The sequence below is a fragment of the Elephantulus edwardii genome, unplaced genomic scaffold (genome assembly GCF_000299155.1).
Source record: "Elephantulus edwardii isolate Elephantulus edwardi_28Jun2011 unplaced genomic scaffold, EleEdw1.0 scaffold00013, whole genome shotgun sequence".
Classification (NCBI taxonomy): domain Eukaryota; kingdom Metazoa; phylum Chordata; class Mammalia; order Macroscelidea; family Macroscelididae; genus Elephantulus; species Elephantulus edwardii.
In genome coordinates this window covers 13,191,742-13,211,161 of record NW_006399763.1, presented here as the reverse complement: position 1 = coordinate 13,211,161, position 19,420 = coordinate 13,191,742, and the positions used below count along the sequence as shown (strand labels likewise).

Below are 19,420 nucleotides of genomic sequence, written 5' to 3'. Positions count from 1 at the left end.
GCTTGGAAAAAATTATGTATGCCCTTATTTATCATAACCCATCTATTTTCTAGAATAGTAGTCATTATGGATGACCATTTTGTAAAAGCTATGTCAGATACTGGAATTAAGTGAATTTTAAAGAACACTCTGATATGTGTTATTACTGAAGCTTCCATGTTCCTCAGTTCACAGCTAAAGAAACTAAAGGCTGTTATTGTTGTGTACTGTCGAGTCAGAACTGAACCATACCTCTGGCAGGTTTTCAGAGGCAATTAATCGCAAGGGAGGAGACTGCCCATCCTTCTCCCACAAACTAAAGGCTTGAAAGCTTAAATTCTTTGCTTCGAGTACACTTAGTGGCAGATGCAGCACTCTCATTTCAGGCTCTGATTAACTACCTTGCTTGTAACATATCATAACAGTATGATGCCTTTACATTTCCCCTGTAAATCCACAAAACCATGAAAAAGAGTGCTTAGGCACCATATATTTGTACCATCACTAAAATATATAAACATAAAATTAATAGCAGAAAATGCGTAGGATTTAGATTCAGAAAACCTTTCTTTGCTTAGAAGAAGAAAAGCTTTGTTTGCGTTTGTACGATTTTCTCAGCATCTTCATTCTCTGCATTTGTTCGCAAATAGCCTTCTCTCAGCTTTCCTCTCAAGTGTACTTTATTCCATGCTTTCTGTGCCACAAACAGATATGTGAGAAGAAAAACAAATGACACTTTTGCTCAAATTAGGAATATGAAATATTTGTTGTCCTCTGACAAAAGCTAAATACATATTCATGCCATCTTACAAATGTAGTAGAAATTCCATTTCTGCCTCTAGGCTGCTTTCAACTGGGTCACAGCAGGCAAATAGGGATATATGTTGGCTTTTATATATCTATTGGGAAGAATCCATTTTTGAAGGTTGTGCTGGTAAACAGTTTAGGTTGTGGCTTATGTATATTTATAGTGCTTGCATTGACTCTCTAGCGGTTCCCCTGTGTGAACCATTGTATTGGCTCATTTTGACTGTATTGGATGAGGCACAATGTTTTAACCTTTTTTTCCTTGTAATTATATAAACATGTACACTGTACATTGTGACCTGAGAATACTGATCAGAACATCTGTTATGATAAGCGGAACAGTGAATGGCAGTTGATTTTTGAATTGTAAAGTACTAAAAGTCACTCTTCTGATCTGTGACTTTATGCAAATGAAAATATTTGAAAATTTTGCTGAAATCTGTCATTTTTTAACTTACCAGAACTAGAAAGTGAACTTACCTTTTACTGTTGTCACAGATAACTGGAAGTTTTCTGTCTTTCTTGGAATCAATTACGTGAACTTTTATAGCAATTTGTGCAGCAGTTTCAGCCTTCCAGAGCCTATAGGAAAGTGCCAATGTAAAGATAGGATAATCTTATTGTGATGACACATTTTGGTAAGGTTATTTAGTATGCAGTGTACATCACTTGTATATTACGTAGTTATGGGTAAGGATTCATTGGGCAATAGTTAATATTATTTTCTTCTTCCATCAAAATAAATTATTAATCACAGGATAATCTCTCTTTTGCTTAGGTTCTGCTCAAACCTAATAATATAAAATTGCATGGTCTCTGTTTAAAGTTATCCCATCATTATTGTATACCTATAAAGGTACCTCATGTGTGTGAAATTTTATTTCAAGGAGTCAAAACTGATAATTATTGGTAATACTGTGAAACCTTTAGAGTGCAGTATTTCCATACTGGGCTGTTAATGGAGATATTTGCAGTTGATATTTATGGAAGAAATATATGCTTAGAAGTATATTTTAATAAACAGTAACTAAAGCATCACATTTCCAATGACCTTTTAAAGTAGTTCTATTTTTTTTTTAAAGTAGTTCTATTTTTGTCCCATTGGGTTGTCATGAATCAGAATCAACTAAAAGCACACATTATCACCTCCAACATCTATAATCACATTGTTCAAGATAATATCCATTGATATTTTGGTTTATGTAATTTCAGACATATTTTTTGTGGCTTGCAATACAAAAAAGAATCTATCTCCAGGGAATTTATATTGTTTCTGATTAATCTAATCTTTAAAAACTATTCAGTAATGAATATATTTACACATGTATAATTTCTACTAAACCTATTACTAACTCATCATTGTACATGTACTTTGGTTTTCCTGCTAATAGAAATTTACCTACAGAATTACTTGCTCAGAGAATATATCTTGACCCTGCAAGCCAATATTCTATACTAATGAACAGAAATTATTGAGTGCATTCTGTTAGGGACTGAGGGTTCAAACTAGAGAGAATTCTTGAGGATTTACACAGTAAAAATTACAACTAATGAGTTTTAGTTAGGGGAGTTTTTTAGGGGACTTCTGGCAGCTTAGTGGTGAGGAATTGAGCTTCTGATACAAATATACATGGTTTAACCCACCACTTGCCCTGCAGGAGAAAGATGGACAGTCAACTCCTAAGTGATTTCATGCCTCTAAGAACCCGCTGAAGAACCTGCAATAAATCAGTTCTGATTCTATGCTACACAACAACAACAATGAGGAATTTTAGAAAAATCATGAGAGGGAAAAGGTTCCTGACTTGATTATTAACTCAGAATTTACCTTTAAAAGGGTATTTCAGAGAGCTCTAATTTAGTGAGTTAATTCTCTCTCCTAGTGACCAATATGACAGTATAGAATTGCCCTAAAGAGTTTACAAACTAACCTCTCAATTTGTCATACTGTGTTAACTTCCATATTACTTTGATGCTGGAAGGCTGTGTCACTGCTATTTCAGGTGATGCTATTGCCTATCCCCATTACCTCAATGTTGGAATAAATCTATCATCAAGGGTTTTCCTCTCCTATGCCATCCCTCCACCCTCCAAAGCATGACATCCCTCTCCAAGGACTGGTCCTCCTTGCAACATGTCCAAAGCAGGTCAGATGAAGCTTCAGAATGCTTGCCTCTAAGGAGCATCCTGGCTTCACTATCTCCAGGACAAATTTGTTTGTTCTCCTAGTAGTCCATGGTATATTCAATACTTTTCTCCAGGACCAAAGTTAAAAGGCATCGTTCTATCATCCCTAGTCATTGTGCAGTTCTCTGAAGCATAACAAGTAATGGCAAAGACCATGGCCTATATCAGGTGCACCTTAGTTTCCAGACTGACATCATTGCTCCTCAGTACCTTGGAGAGGTCTCTGACAGTAGACTTTCCCAGTGCAATTTGTCTTTTAATTTCCTGGCTGCTGGTACCAAGAGTATTGATTGTAGAGCCAAGAAAACAGAAACTGCCAACAATATCAATCTCTTCACCATCCATCATGATGCTGCCAATTGGGCCAGTGGTGAGAATCCTTGTTTTGGGGGTTTTTTTATGTTGAGCTTCAATCCATATTGAAGGCTGCAATTCTTGACTTTCTACAGCAAGTGCTTCAGGTCCTCCTCAGTTTCAGCAAGCAGTGTTGTGTCATCTGCATACTAGTGAACAAATTTTAGGGAAGATTAAGCAAGGTCAATAGTTTAAAAATATGGCCTTGGTGATAGATACTGGAAATACTGCATGATAGAATTTTGTATGTCTAAAGAGATTAACTGATTGCAAATACTTTTTTCTAGAACACAAATATCGACTCTACAGGTGAATTTTGCCAGTTTAAGTACATCTGCTAAAGGGGAGTTCTGCTGGCCTAGTGGCAAGAAGCTGTACTGCAATCTAGAAGGCATGTTGTTTGAGGCCACCATTTGCTCCACAAGAGGACAAAAAATCTGGTGCGATTACTGCCTCTGAAAACCCACAGGAGGGTCAGCTATGGATGAGTTACACAACTCAACATAACACAACACAAATCAAGAGAGGAGCCAGTGGAAGAGATTCAAAAGGGCATGTTAAGAAATAAAAATCATCAAGTATTTTAATGAAATTTGCAAATATTTGTAGTTAGAACAAAACAGGAATAAACATACACAGCATTACTGAAATTCAAAGTACTGAAGAAAAAAATTCAAGCCTTCCGTTGCAAAGCTGACAGCTTCTACAGACAAAATATTGAAAAACTGAATTGTTAGATGCTGGGTATGGCACTACAACTCACAACAACCCATTGAACAACAGATCTGAACTTTTTCCTTTCCTGTGCCTTCCTCATGATCTCCGCCATGTGCATGCCCATGGCTACAGCCACTGTGTTCACCCATTGTACTGAAGATCTTCCTTTTCACTGACCCCTCTATCTTTTTCATTATATCTTTTCTAAGGACTGGCTCCTCCTGGGAGCATGCCCTTTGTATGCAAGGTGAACTTTTTATCATCCTTGTCTCTAAGAAGCATCCCAGTTGCACATCCTCTAAAATAGATTCATTAGTTCTTTTGGCAGTCCTTGGGATATGCAGTACACTTTGCCAACATCACAATTCAAAAGCATTAATTCTTAGGCTTGTCATCCTTACTGTCCAACTTTCAGAAAATAGGAAGCAATTGAAAATGTAATGGCTTGGATCAACTGTACCTTAGTTTTTAAACTTATATTCTTGAGCACTCAGGAGAGGTTGTTGGCAGCAACTTTGCTTAATGTCATACACAATGGACAATGTTGTTTTAGGTCCTGTAAAGCCAAGTCTGACTTATAGTGACCCTGTTGTTGATGATAGTTATTGAGTTGAGCACTACATGTAGTGACACTATGAAGAAAAGGACTGAAGCTTTTCTAAAGTTCATAGAGTTTCCAGAAGCATGTTGTTGAGGAAGTGGATGCCGCTCCATCTTCCGGTAGTGACCGTAGAAACAACCAATTTGAAGCTCCCTCTCACAAACTTTGGTCATGTTGCAAGGAGGGACTAGTCATTGGAGAGATAGAGCATGCTTGCAAGGGTGGAGAGACAACACAAAAAGCAAGCCTCTGGATGAGATGGATTGAGACTCAGTGACTGGGATAATAGGGGGACGGTGTGGATCATAACAAACTGTGGCTGACTCTGAGAAGAATGGGAATCCCAGAACATTTAATTGTGCTAATACGAAACCTATACTTGGACCAAGAGGCAGTAGTCAGAACAGAGCAGGGTAACACTGCATGGTTCAAAATTGGGAAGGGTGTACGCCAGGGATGCATCCTGTCTCCATACCTTTTCAACATGTATGCAGAGCAGATTATCTGAGAGGCTGGGCTCTATGAGGAGAATTGTGGCATCAGGATTGGTGGAAGGTCTATTAACAATCTCCGTTATGCAGATGACACAACCCTGCTTGCTGAAACTGAGGAAGACCTCATGCACTTACTGCGAAGGGTCAAGGACTGCAGCCTTCAGTATGGACTGAGGCTCAATGTCAAGAAGACAAAGATTCTCACCACTGGACCAACTGGCAGCATCAGGATGGATGACGAAGAGATTGAGATTGTTCACAGCTTCAGTTTGCTTGGCTCCACAGTCAACACTCTTGGCACCAGCAGTCAGGAAATCAAAAAGCGTATCACGATGGGAAAATCTGTTGTTAGGGACCTCTCAAAGGTACTCGGGAGCAACAGTGTCTCTCTGGAGACTAAGGTGCGCCTGATACAGGCCATGGTATTTGCAATCGCTTGTTATGCATCAGAGAGTTGGACAATGAGTAGGGAGGAGAGAAGGAGAGTGGATGCTTTTGAGCTGTGGTGCTGGAGAAGAGTACTGAATGTACCCTGGACTGCCAGGAAAACAAACAGATTTATCTTGGAGAGGATTAAACCAAGCTACTCCTTGGAGGCAAGGATTCTGGGGCTTCGTCTGACATTCTTTGGACATGTTGCCAGGAGGGACGGGTCCTTGGAGAGGGACATCATGCTTGGGAGGGTTGAGGGACAATGCAGGAGGGGAAGACCCTCTATGAGATGGATTGATTCAGTGACTGGGGTAATCGGGATGGGTGTTTCAGAGGCGGTGAGGTTGGCGCAGGATAGAGCAGGGTTTAGGGCTGTTGTGCATAGGGTCGCTATGAGTCGGAAACGACTCGACGGCACATAACAACATAACAACATGTTAGAGACAATAAAATTGGCTCAAGATAGAGGACGGTTCAGAGTTGTTGTATTTAAGATCATTATGAGTCTGATTCAGCTTGATTACACTTAGCAACAGCAACAACAGCAACATATGTCAGGCAGTAAAATAGTTAAATATTTTTATAAAAGAATAAATTATTTTTTCTGTCCTGAAAGACTTTTTTTCAGAAAACCCATCTATTGTTTTAGAAAGTTAGCTCACCTGCTGCTGTTCAAAGTACTTGAAAAGAAGAATGAAAAGTATGTTGTGAGAAGAAAGCGTCATGCTGTCTTGCTGAGTTTACAGCATTGAATTTCAAGAAGGAGATGATGAAAAATCACTAATGTGAATGTTCTAGGAAGCACATGTAAATCCTAATTCTCTCAATTTAAAGTACCCACATTTTTAACAACCTCAGAATACTGATTAGTAGTAGGTTCTACAAAGGAAAAAAATGTAAAAGATTTTTTAGAAACTAACAAAGAAATAATCACTTCTTTCCTGTTCATTCCTTCATTTAAAACATATGTAAGAAAGTAAAAATATCTTAAAAACCTTTATGAATCAACTCAATTAGTTAATAATCTAACTGATAACACAAAGTAACTTTTTTTGCATAAACTGGGTAAAAGAAATATATAAGGGTAAATGAAAGACCTACTTCAAAATTATAGTTCACACAAACAATGTAAAATTTTAAAATATAATAGCAAATGATACAGTTAATTTGCTTGATGGATTACACTACCACTATAAAATACATTTCTGATTTTGTAAAATAACAGTTTGTAACCACTATTTTGGGTTACTACTCCTGAAAGCTATTTTAATTATATAAGCTAAGATACTTAAGTAACCTTTCAGTTTTAAAATACTTGTACATCAATAATTTTTGATTGATTGATTCTAGTCATATTTTGAGACTTACCTTCTCAAATCAATAGTTTATTATTTTACAAATGAATGTTCAGTGTTAAAAAATGTGCCAGATTTGTGAGTGATTAGCGCTAATCAGGTCTTAATACCTTTAAAATATATGTCTCTCCCTAAATTAATGTGCTGCTCTTATATCATCTTAGAATCATGAGAGTTTTCTAAACCTCTCATACTAAAAATCTTTTCACCTGATTTGTTTGTTTTAGCAAGAGATAACCAAGATCTTGACGCTAAATAAGATTATTCACCCAAACATTTTTCATCTTTTCATTTACCTGAACTTATTTTTTTTTAACTCCATGTAATTCTAGTGGTGCTCTTGGCCTTCAGATAGTTAGTGATATTTATACTGTTTATATGGTGATTACTCATGTGGCTGCCTTCCTTGTTATCTCAGTTTGATCAGCTCTATTTATATCTCAATATTATTCAAGCATCTCCCTGCCCAATCAGTATGCATTCCTTCTAGGCCTTAAATTGCTAACATTTAAGTAGCCATTTCCCAATTTTCCTCTCAGTATGTATTGCATTTACTTTAAAATTAATATTATTTGAATGTGTAACTCTAAGGTTCTCCCTAGGACTTTAAGGATCCATCAGGGGAAAGAAAAATCAACACCTATTTCCTATCTGATATTGAAAAACATTTTGGAAACAGTAGGAGATTTGTAAAGTTAAAAGTATATTCATTTTTTTTAGAAATCACATTTACATACTAGAGAACAAGCAAACTATTAAACCATTTCCTGAACCGAATTTCAGTTTATACACTACATTCTAACTCATCATTTTTATTCAATGCAGTATCAACAGCTTTTTTTTCCTAACTGACCACACAGGTTAGTATTGAATTCAGTGTGACAATGTGGGAGATGTTTGAGTTGCTTTAATGTCTTCTCAAGTTAAAGAATTGCACGATATACTTAAGAGGGCAGAAATTCCAGGACATTCCACAGCTAAAATTTCCATTAGTCAATTTTTGGTATGGTTTTATTTTAACTGAAATACTGGCCAAGATGCTTGTTTATAAATTTGAATGAAACTTCCTTTAGTCATAATACAACAGAAAAGATTCTTATTTTACCTTGGAAAAGTCACACATTGGGCTATGCACTTTTCATACAGTTTGAGGGTTTTTTGTGGAGGTTTTTTGTTACTTATTTAGTCTGCTTTGCTATGTTAATCACTCATGCTCTTGTGTGTATATATGTTCCTTACGTGCATATGCTTAGGCAACTAAAATATCATCCATCAACTTCTCATAAAGTCACTGTCAATATATAGTAGTCACACTTCACAAGTGTAAAGAAATCTAGGAATCTGTTTTAGCAAATTGAAACTCATTTAGTAAGGGAAAAGTTGTGCTCAAAAGTTTAAGCTAAAAAGTGGCGGGAGCAATGGAGTCAGTCATTTACTATGACCTTTTAGAAGATGCTCAAGATCTTTGCCATGTGCTGAATATGCACAATGAAGCAGGTTATTTGTCATATGTATTATATGACTTTGAGGAACTGCATAAAAAGGAGTATAAAGGAAGAAAGAGATTCTTAGACTCAACAATTTGTACAATTTAAGTATCAGAGCCACATTTAGAGTATGAATTACTATACTGATGATAAAGAAATTGAAGACAGACGATATGACCAACTAAATTTTTTGTTGACCATGTGTTATTAATGTTATACCAAAAGATTTAATACAATCCATAATATGAGTATATGCTCATAAATTTTCATTGTTAATAGCTTTCACAGTTTGGAATGAACTCAGGGTCAAGAATGATTCATAATGACTTTTTTAAGTTTCAGATTGCAGGGGTATGTGATAAGGCTTTAAAGGAATATAGAACTGTGGAAACATTAAAAAAAACCAAAACCAAAAAAACAACTCAACATCATTTAATTGGGGACAAAAAATTATGAGGGGAATCTTCACAGAGAAGGAAAAACTTCCTCTAAAGGCTTACTATGAATTAGCAGAGGAGAAAGGGGTGTGTGTGTGTGTGTGTGTGTGTGTGTAAATGTATATGTAGTGGAGTATGCAGAGTGATAGGTAAGAGCTATATTTCTGGGCAAAGAAACATATTTATTTGGAATGGAGATTGAAACTCCATGCATTCACAGGGAAATATGGAGTTTAATATGACTGTTGTACCTGGGAAGTGAACAAAGTAAAAATAATCCCAAAAAGCAAAGTGGAAACTAATTTTTTGATCAATCAATAAATATCAATATATTCAAAAAATTGTAGACAGTGGAATGAAAAAGTCAAAGTTGCATATGAAAAGTATTACTCAAGTTGAAGTGCATTGACACTAGTAAAACCTATACTACAGAGACAGGTACATCTGGGCCATCCTGTGGAGATGAATCATTAGAATGGGTGGATATACTGCATCTAGACTTGGTCAAGCATATGAGAAAGTCTACAGTGATATCCTTGTGGAAATGATGCAGCTATTTGGACTATTAACCAAGGTATTTAAAATCATCAGCTATTTTAATGAGGAATGAGTATTGTGGCCTTGGGAATTTATGTTAATGGACACCTTCTCATTATTTTAAATAATGACTTGATAAGTAATACTAAAATAGAGTTATGAACAATGATACTGTGCATGTGAACTATAAAAGTGAATGTAGTAAATATTTTGGATTACAAAAATACATAAAGGTATATTTGTCATCAAATATGTTCTACAGCAAATTGTAAACACCTAGCTGCATATTATTCTGTTATAATTTATTTGACTAGCCCCTATCATTGGATATTAAGTGTTCATAATTATTTTATGTCTTACTGGATTTAATGAAATAAAATCTCCAGTACATATTAGGAAGCTCTGGAGGCCTGGTCCACAGGAGGTTGCTAATCCAGAGGAAGTTCAGGTTCACCAGTTTATCTGTGGTAAAAAGGTGGACACTCTCCTCCTGTGCAAATTACAGCCTCAAAAATTCAATGAGGCGAGGGCCAGCAATGAGTTGGCTCCAACTTCACAGCAGGGAGTGAGTGAGTGAGTATGCAAGTACGATATTAATGATATGTGGCCTAGCATGGACATCCTCATTTGATTGTCAAATTCAGGGGTACAATATCAATATCATACAAATAAGTTTGATGTAGGTTCTTTAGAGATACTCTTCACCAGATTGAAGAAACTCCTTTTATTTCTAAGCTTTTGAGAGTTTTAAAACATGAGTGAAAATTAAATTTGGTTCTGTAATGAAAGAAATTATTTTTTCCTCTATCTACCAAAAATATCATTGAGTGTTTCTTCAGTAAATTTTCTATATTTTATTATTCTAATTTTTACTTTCTTTTTGCATAGGGATCATACATATATATGTATGTATATATATGTGTATTCATATATGCATACATATATGAAATTATATAATAAATATGTATGTATTATCAGTTTATGTTTATATATAATTTCTTAAAAGTTGATGCCTTTCAAATTATCTTTGTTGAATATTAGCTTAATTTATATTTACTCAGGTTATTTTAAGTTAATTTCAAACCTTTTAAATGTTTTGGTAAAGAATTGGCTGACACAGAACCATTCCAAGAAGTAGCATACATTCAAGAACCAAAGGTAATAAAAGAAGTAGTCTAAGCTGCTCTGAAAGAATTGGTAGAAAATAAGACCCCAGAATTTGAGGAATGACTGATGAATCCATGCAGCCTTATATATACTCACCACATTTTGCCAAGAAATCAGAAGGAGAGCAACCTGGCTGTTACTATGTTACACCTGGTTTTAGGTCAATAAAATTATTAATTTTATTTAATAAAGATACTGAAATTTCTTTGAATACTAAGTATATAGTAAATAGGTAAACAGAAACTGAATGGAATAGAACTGTGTCTATTCCCAAATCCCTTTTCCCAAAAATGTGATCCAATAGATTTAAAATTATCAAAGAATGTTATTAATATCACTTGCAAGTGGCAAATAAAATCTTGCTGAAAATTATCCAGAAATAACTAAAACAGTAAAATTTACAACCCAGAAATACTGGCTGGTTTTGAAGAGGCAGTGGCACTAGCAATATCGTTACTTATGTCAGACAGATCTTTGCTAAAAGCAAGAGTACCAGAAAGATGTCTATTTGTTTTTGATCTACTGGGCAAAATTATTTTATTTTGTGGATTACAACAAATTATGATTAACATTGAAAAGAATGGGAATTTCAGAACACTTTATTGTGCTTATGCAAAAGCTCTATTTAGACCAAGAAGCTGTTGGCAGAACATAGCAAGGGCATATCGCATAGTATAGAATCAAGAAAAGAGTGTCTTAGGGATGTATTCTTTCTCCATAGTTTTTAAATCTATATGCTTAAGAGATTATTCAAGAGTGTGGACTTTATGGAGAAAAAAGTGGCATCAGAAATGGAAGAAGAATACTCATCAACAACATGTACTATGCAGATGACACAACTTTGCACTTGCTGGAGAAAATCAAGGACTTCATCTTTCAATATGGATTACATCTAAAGGTCAAGGAAACAAAAATCTTCACCACCAGGCAAATAGACAGCAATATGATATGGAAAAGACTGAAGTTGTTAATGATTTTAAATTGCTTGAATCCACAGTCAACAACCTTGGTACCAGCAGCCTGGAAATCAAGACTAGTTGCAATGAAAAAATCTGCTGCCAATGACTTTTCCAGAGTGCTAAAGAGAAGCAATTGATCCAGACTATGGTCTTTTTAGTTGCTTGCCATACAACTGAGAGCTAGGCAATGACTAAGGATGACAGGAGAAGAATCAATGTGTTTGAGTTGTGAAGTATTAGAAGAGTATTGAATATACCATAGACTGCCAAAAGAATAAACAGGTCTATCCTAAAGAAGATAAAACCATATTGCTGCTTGGAGGCAAAGATTTGCCACTTCTACTTTGAACTGTCTCCAGGAGGAGAAAGCCCTTGGAAAAGGACATCATGCTTGGAAGGGTAGGTCTGGATGAGGTAGCTTGATAATTGTGACAGTGGGTTCAAGTGTATTGGATATACTGTGATTACTCAGGATAGTCACTATGAGTCGTAGTTGACTCAATGGCATATAATAAAAACAATAGATGTGCTGATTTCTTTTTCATATTTGGTCCTACTATGGTCATATATTACGTGCTTTGCATCAGAGAGTTAGACAGTGAATAGGGATGATAAAAAGAGAATTGATACGTTTGAGCTGTGGTGCTGGAGAAAACTGTTGAATATACCATGGACTGCTAGGAGAATAAACAGGTTTGTCTTGGAGAGGGTGAAGCCAGAATGCTCCTTGGAGTCAAGAAATCTGAAGCTTCATCTGACATACTTTGGGCATGTTGCAAGGAGGGACTGGTCCTTGGTGAGGGACATCATGTTTGGGAGAGTGGAGGGACGGCGCAGGAGAGGAAGACCCTCAATGAGAGGGATTGGTTCTGTGAGTGGAGTGATGGGAATGAGTGTGTTTGAGATGGCAAGGTTGGCACAGGATAGAACGGCTTTTAAGGCTCTTGTACATTGGGTCACTATGAGTCACAAATGACTCGATGGCACATAACAACAACAACAATGGTCTTATATACTTGTAAAGAAAATTTTATCTTTTGAAATTCTGTGGTCCACTTTATTAATATAAAAAAAAAAGGGATATTCTTTAAGTGGTACAGCAGTTGTTTGTGTATTTGCTATACTGAATAACTTGGAGTTGCCAGTCATTGTGCCATGTGTCAAATGCCATGATGGTAACCCATCATGGACAGTGTTTGGAAGAGCTTCCAGAGTGATTGAGGTTTGGAAGCAGGAGTAACATCCACTTCCTAAATTAGATGTCTCTGGAAACTCTATAAACTCTATAAACATAAAGAAATGATGTTAATTATAGAACAGAGCTCAGGTCTTTTGTTCATAGGGTTGCTATGAGTCATATTTGACTTGATGACTCTTAAGTAAGTGTGACTAGTGTTGTTACATTTTTGAGGAACATTCGACTTTGTACATCACTCCTTATCAATTTGCTGTACTAAGGTAATTTGGGTTTGCTGTGATGCTGAACCTTGTGTCCCTGGAGTATCAAATACCATAATGCTTTACCAATATGGACAGTGTTTGGTGGGGCTCTCAGTTGTAGGACAGGTTTAGAAGCAGGAGAAGCATCCACGTCTTAAACCACATGCCTATGGAAACTATGAACTTGGACAAACTACGATCGTTATAGAAAGGCATTAGGTCTTTTGATCATAGAGTTGCTATGAGTTGCACTTGACTTGATGGCAATCAACAACAACATGTTAGTTACACTTACCCTGATTTGGTAAAATATATTTGTAACTTAGATTTTTCTAAATGTTAAATAATATTTTTGTGCACTGAGTCTATCTGAAGGAGTTGTATTAAATATCCTATTACAATCTTTTTTCTTCTTGTAGCATTTTCAAAAGCATGGTGCTATTTTCTTGGATATAGATAGATTTAGGATTATAACATCAGCTGGGCAAAATTTCCTTTTATAGCCTTCAAAATCTATTTTGTCTATTATTACAGTAGCTACACACCAGAATAAAAGTAGAATAAATCTTTATCATTTCTCTTTATTTTTTTGTAAGAAATTTTTAGTTGTGTGTGTAAGCTTTATCCTGTTTGATAATATTTGTCTTCTAAATGTGAGTTTATTTCATTTATCCTTAATATAATTATGTGTTGATGTATTTTATTTATGTAACAGTTACCATATTTCTAGTTGAGATATGAATCCTACTTAATTGTATACTTACTATTTTCTAAAAATAATTAGTTATTAGTGATTTCTAGAAATTTTTCTTAATATCTATTATAATTTTACCCTTTAAAAAATAGGCTTCGAACATTTGATATTTGATATGCTAGATGTTGAAAAACTCTTCCAAATATGTTAAGGTATATGTACAGATTCATTTCCCATTCATATTTGAGATGTCCATCCTGGTCCGTGTTTTGTTTGTTTGTTTTGGGTTTTGGGGGTTTTTTTTTGGTGTTGGTTTGGATTTTTGGGTGTTTTTTTCCTTCAACAAAATAATTCTTTACTAAGGTGTTCTAGTGGCCTAGGAGGTAAGGAGTTGGGCTCCCAGTCTAAAGGCAGGTGGCTGGACTATACCAGCTGCTCTGTAGTTAAAAAAAAAAAATTAGTTTCCTATTGTGCTGTTTACAGTTTCTGAAAACACCCTAGAGGGTCAGCTGAATTGGTTCCAACTCAGTGGCATCAGTGAGAGAAAGAGAAAGAAAGGCAGACTGACTGATCTGTACCAGAATTTTTGTTTGTTTATGCCCCCAACTTATACCTCCTCTGTATGCCCTGATTATGAATTTACTCAATTTGTTTCTCTTCTTTAACTCTTATTAACAATTACAGAACTTACCCATACAGTCACTGAGATGATTTACTAGTGTGAAATAGTGCCTGAAAAGCTTAAATTTTCTGGGTGTTTTTAATACAAAAATTTACACCTGGGTTTAGGTCATTTTATTTAATTAAGATACTGAAATTTCTTTAAATATTAAGTTATGTAACAAATAGGTAAACACAAAGTTAAATATAGACTCTTGAATTGACATGAAAGCTAAGAATGTTTTCACTGTCATCAAATATTGATCATTTCTGTATTCTTATTTTGTTCATTCTATACTGAACCTGAATTTTGAGTTGAGAAAAGAGGAAATTTTTAAAATTTCATTTTGTTTAAATGTAAAGCTTTAGATGTGTATTTGTAGAATTGACTGTTTCAAATAAAATTAAGTAACATTCTCTAATTGTTGAATTCTTTTTCAACTACATATATAATATTATATATTTTAAATGTAAATTAAATATTGAATTAACAATGTCACATTTTCAGAAGTTCTGTGTATTTTGCCCAAGTGGAATTTTGAGGGAAATGAGTAGTTTCTTTTGGGTAAGGGCTTTGAGGTCAAGTTTGAGCAAATTTTAATGCTGGCTCTATCACTTGATAGCTGTATGGTCTCTGGCCAGATGGTTCTTTCCGTAAAACAGGAAGAATGACACTGCTTTGAATTTCTTTGAAATTAAATGGCACCTGAAACACTGACTGCTTGTTCCATGGCTGATATCCACTGTGCTAAGCATTTTGCATGAGCTAACATTCAAACTTTATGACAATTCTATGCAGAATGGTCCATTGTTATCTCTATTTCAGAGATGAAGAAAACTCAGGCTGAGAATTTAAGTAACTCCTTAAATTTACACAGCTGGCAGATGGCAGAACCAGAATTTAAATCCAAAGTTCATACTTATATTACTATTGTTGCCCACTTATCTAAGATATTTGGTTTGATGATTATAACTTATGAAAAGTTTAAATACTTATTTTTTTCTTAGCATGAGTCATAACAGTGTTTTACAACTACTTAGAGTAGTATTTCATACTATACTATACTATGGTAAGATATAACATCAATTTAGTAAAAAAATACTACAAATATTTCAAAGTAGTAGAGAATCAACAGACTTTAAAATTTCTTCAAAATATAAATTTATCTCATCTCTTGATATTTTTTCTTTAGTCCCACTTTTGAGCAGTTAAGTGATTGAATGTTAACCAAATGGTAGTTTGATCAATCATCCAGTAGCTCTGAAGAAAAAGACTAGCAATAAGCTTTCATGAAGATTATACTTTGAGAAAGACTCATTAAGAACCTGTGTTGAGCAGACAGCACAACCTTGCTTACAGAAAGTGAAAAGGACATGAAATACTTGCTATGGAAGATCAAAGACTACAGCCTTCAATATGGATTACATCTCAACATTGATGAAACAAAAATCCTCACCCTGGGCCAATATGACACATCAGGAGAGATGGAGAAAAATATTGAAGTTTCTCAAGGATTTAATTTTACTTGAATCCATATCAATACTCATGGTAAAATCAAGGAGTCAAAAGATATGTTGCACTGGGTAAATCTGCTGTCAATGATCTCTCCAAAGTTGTAAAGGGCAAGGATGTCAGTTTAAAGACCAAGATGTTCATAATGTAAATTATAGTATTTCAGTTACTACTTATACATCTGAACACTTGACAATAAACAAGGAAGACGAAGGAAGAATCAGTGCCTCTGAATTGTGGCATTAGAGAACTGAGAATTTCATGGACTCCCAAAAGAACAAAACAAGGCTATTTTAGAGGAGGTGAACCAAGAACCTCAAGGCAAGAATGACAAAACTTTGTGTTATGTATTTTAGCTATGTTGTCAAGAGAGGTCATTCCTTAGAAAAAGACATATTGGGAAAGGTAAGGGGTAAGGAAAAGAGAGGAAAATCCTCAACAAAATAGGTTGACACAGTGACTGTAACAACGAGCTCAAGCAGGGTAGAGATCCTGAGGATGACGCAGGACAGAGCAAAGTCCAGATCTGTTGTTCATTGAGTTTTTGTGCAGCATCAAGTTGGAACCAACCCATAGCTGGCCCTCCAGTGAGTTTCCAGAGGCAGTTAGTCCTACAGGAGGATATTGCCCAGTCAAACTGTGTGCCTTTGGGATTTGCAGTGCAGTTTCTTACCATGAGGCCATGCCACTTAACAACACAACATAGGCTATGAGCTATGTGTTGGAAACTACTCAGTGACATTCAACAACAACTACCAAATTCTTCATATTTAGAAATATTATTGCAACATCATGACAGTTTACTAAAGAGAATAGGGAATTTGTTAACAGTATTTTAATCTCATATTCAAGGAGCAAAGACTTGATGAGGTCAGAATTGTGAAATATGAATGGGATTTATTTTGTAAATGATTGTGTTGAAATACATGATTTGATGCTTTAGAGCACTTGTTTCTAAGGAGAGAAGTTTGAGGGGCCAAAACTCAGGGTTCCTCTTTATTCTACTTGCTAAAATAACCACCTATGTGGAAAACATGCTATTAGAGGCAAAAGTCCCACTCAAGTACTAGCTCAAATAAAGTGAGAGATGTTTCAGGGAGGAGAATGACTGAGAAAAAATGATAAATGGGCTGAATCACAGATGTTAGTGGTAACAAATTGAAAACCCATGCTTTGAATTATTTATTCTCTACATTTTATGAAGAAAATTACATCATCAGAGTAAAAGTCATTGATTAAGAGATTTGCATAAATTGGAGAGTTCTCATTTACAAATGGCAAGTATATTTTTTAAAACAAAAATAATTCTTAGTTGAAGAAAGAAATGCTTCTTGACTCTTTCCTTCCACGTAAAGTGCTGACATTTGCAAGTCAATACAATTTTTCATTTTTTAAACACATAAGTATAACATAAAAATTGTGTCAATAAAAAAGGAGAAGGATGGAAATCACTTAAGATAGGAAAGTTTCATGGGCAGGTGGGGAGTGGAAATGAAGGAATAGAAAAGATTCTGTAGACACTGGAAATGATGGGATAACAATAATAGTTGGGTTGTTGTTATATGACATTGAGTCACCTGTGACTCATAGCGACCCTACTTAAACAGCTCTAAACCCTGCTGTATCCTGTGCCAATCTCACTGTCTCCCATACACCTACCCCCATTACCTCAGTCACTGAATCAATCCATCTCATCAGGAGTCTTCCTCTCTTACACTGTCCCTCTACCAAGCATGATGTCCATCTCCAAGGACTAGTCCCACCTTGCAGCAGGTTCAAAATATGTCAGATGAAGCTTCAAAATCCTTGCCTCCAAGGAGCAGCCTAATCTCACTTTCTCAAGGACAAACCTGTTTCTTCTCCTAGCAGTCTATGGTATATTCATTCCTCTTCTCCAACATCACAGCTCAAAAGCATCAATTCTCCTTCTTTCATCTCTAGTCATTGACTAGCTTTCTGATGCATAGCAAGTAATTGCAAAGACCATGGCCTATATCAGGCACACCTTAGTCTCCAGGCTGACATCATTGCTCTTCAGTACTTTTGGAGAGGTCTCTTACAGCAGACTTTCCTAATGCAATTTGTATTTTAATTTCCTGGCTTCTGGTACCATGTTGATTATGGAACCAAGCAAACTAAAGCTGTTAGCAATCTCAGTCTCTTCACCGTCTATAATGATGCTGCCAATCGTCCCAATAGTGAGAATTTTTGCTTTCTTGATATTGAGCTTGATTCCATATTGAAGGCTGCTGTTCTTGACCTTTTCCAGTGAGCACTTCAGGTCCTCCTCAGTTTCACCAAGCAGGGTTGTGTCATCTGCATAACACAGATTATTGATGAGTCTACCTCCAATCTTGGTGTCATATTCCTTCCCATAGGGTAATTAATTATATAAAATACAATGTATATGAATGTATGTGCATAAATGAAACAAAATGTATACAAATTATTGTATACAAACCAATAAACACCACAGGATAAAGTGCAAAAATAAAAGTCTGATATCTGAACTAACAGAGATTAATTTATCACTAAATGTCAATATCATATCTTGGCAACATTACTGAGGATTGATAATTTTATCACTGTATGCAGATCTTTAGAGTGGGTAATTAATTATCAGAATTTAGGGTAATATCTATATCTGTATTTTCCCTGAAAGAAGCAATTAGTAAAAACATCTGAAATCATATTAAAATCACATTAAGCTTTGGTGGCAATAATACCAAAGCAATTTTGCCACCATGTATTTGTCTAAAAATTCAAGCCTCTAAATTTTAAATGCATAGGAAAATTGTGGCCACAAAAACTCTGGATGTAAATCACACACACACACACACACACACACACACACACAGTACAGAAATGTCTGATATTTTCCCTTTGGTATGAGCTATGGTTTTTCTCTTTTTTTCTAGGTGGTATTTTTGAATATGTGGAATCTGGCCCAATGGGAGCTGAGGAACTCGCATTCAGATTTGCAGTGAATACAATTAACAGAAACAGAACTTTGTTGCCCAACACCACTCTCACCTATGACACTCAGAAGATAAACCTGTACGACAGTTTTGAAGCATCCAAGAAAGGTAATGAATAGATATTTAACGTTATGTTGTGAAGGAGGTTACACTACTCTCCCAAAGGCCATGCTTCTCCTGAAGTTTGAATCCACCAGCAGCTCAGTGGGCGAAATATGGGCAGTCCCATTATGATTTACATTCTCATAAACCTGATGTAAGGTCACCATGGGTCAGAAATTACTCAATGGCAGGGATTTATTTTGTTTAAATAAAATTTCTAGATAGTCTTTGAAATTTCTTAATTCCATCATGTAACTAATACATTATTAATAATACTTTAAATTAAAGACTTAATTTAATAATGCAGTTTAATTTTATTAGAGGAGCTAAAGTGATAAAATTATCTACTAAAAAAAGCTATTTATAACATGAAATACAGTTAGATCTATGGTAGGAAAAACATTATCCTTCTGTGTATTGTTACTAAATATCTCTTTTTTTAAAAATTTAGGTTGTTTATTTTTCATTTCAATGAACATCTACAGAGATTTTGGGATTCCATTCATTCATTGTTGCACCC

General features: G+C 35.3%; 1 protein-coding gene across 4 annotated transcripts in view; it reads left to right on the top strand.

The window, feature by feature from the left end:
• GRIK2 (glutamate receptor, ionotropic, kainate 2) overlaps positions 1 to 19,420 on the top strand; it is a 1,103,729-nt gene that overhangs the window by 326,408 nt on the left and 757,901 nt on the right. For all 4 annotated transcript variants that reach the window (XM_006881188.1, XM_006881187.1, XM_006881189.1 and 1 more), the window contains one exon: positions 18,739 to 18,906. In XM_006881188.1, the coding sequence (XP_006881250.1) occupies positions 18,739 to 18,906 (168 nt within the window). The remainder of the gene's footprint in view (positions 1 to 18,738; positions 18,907 to 19,420) is intronic.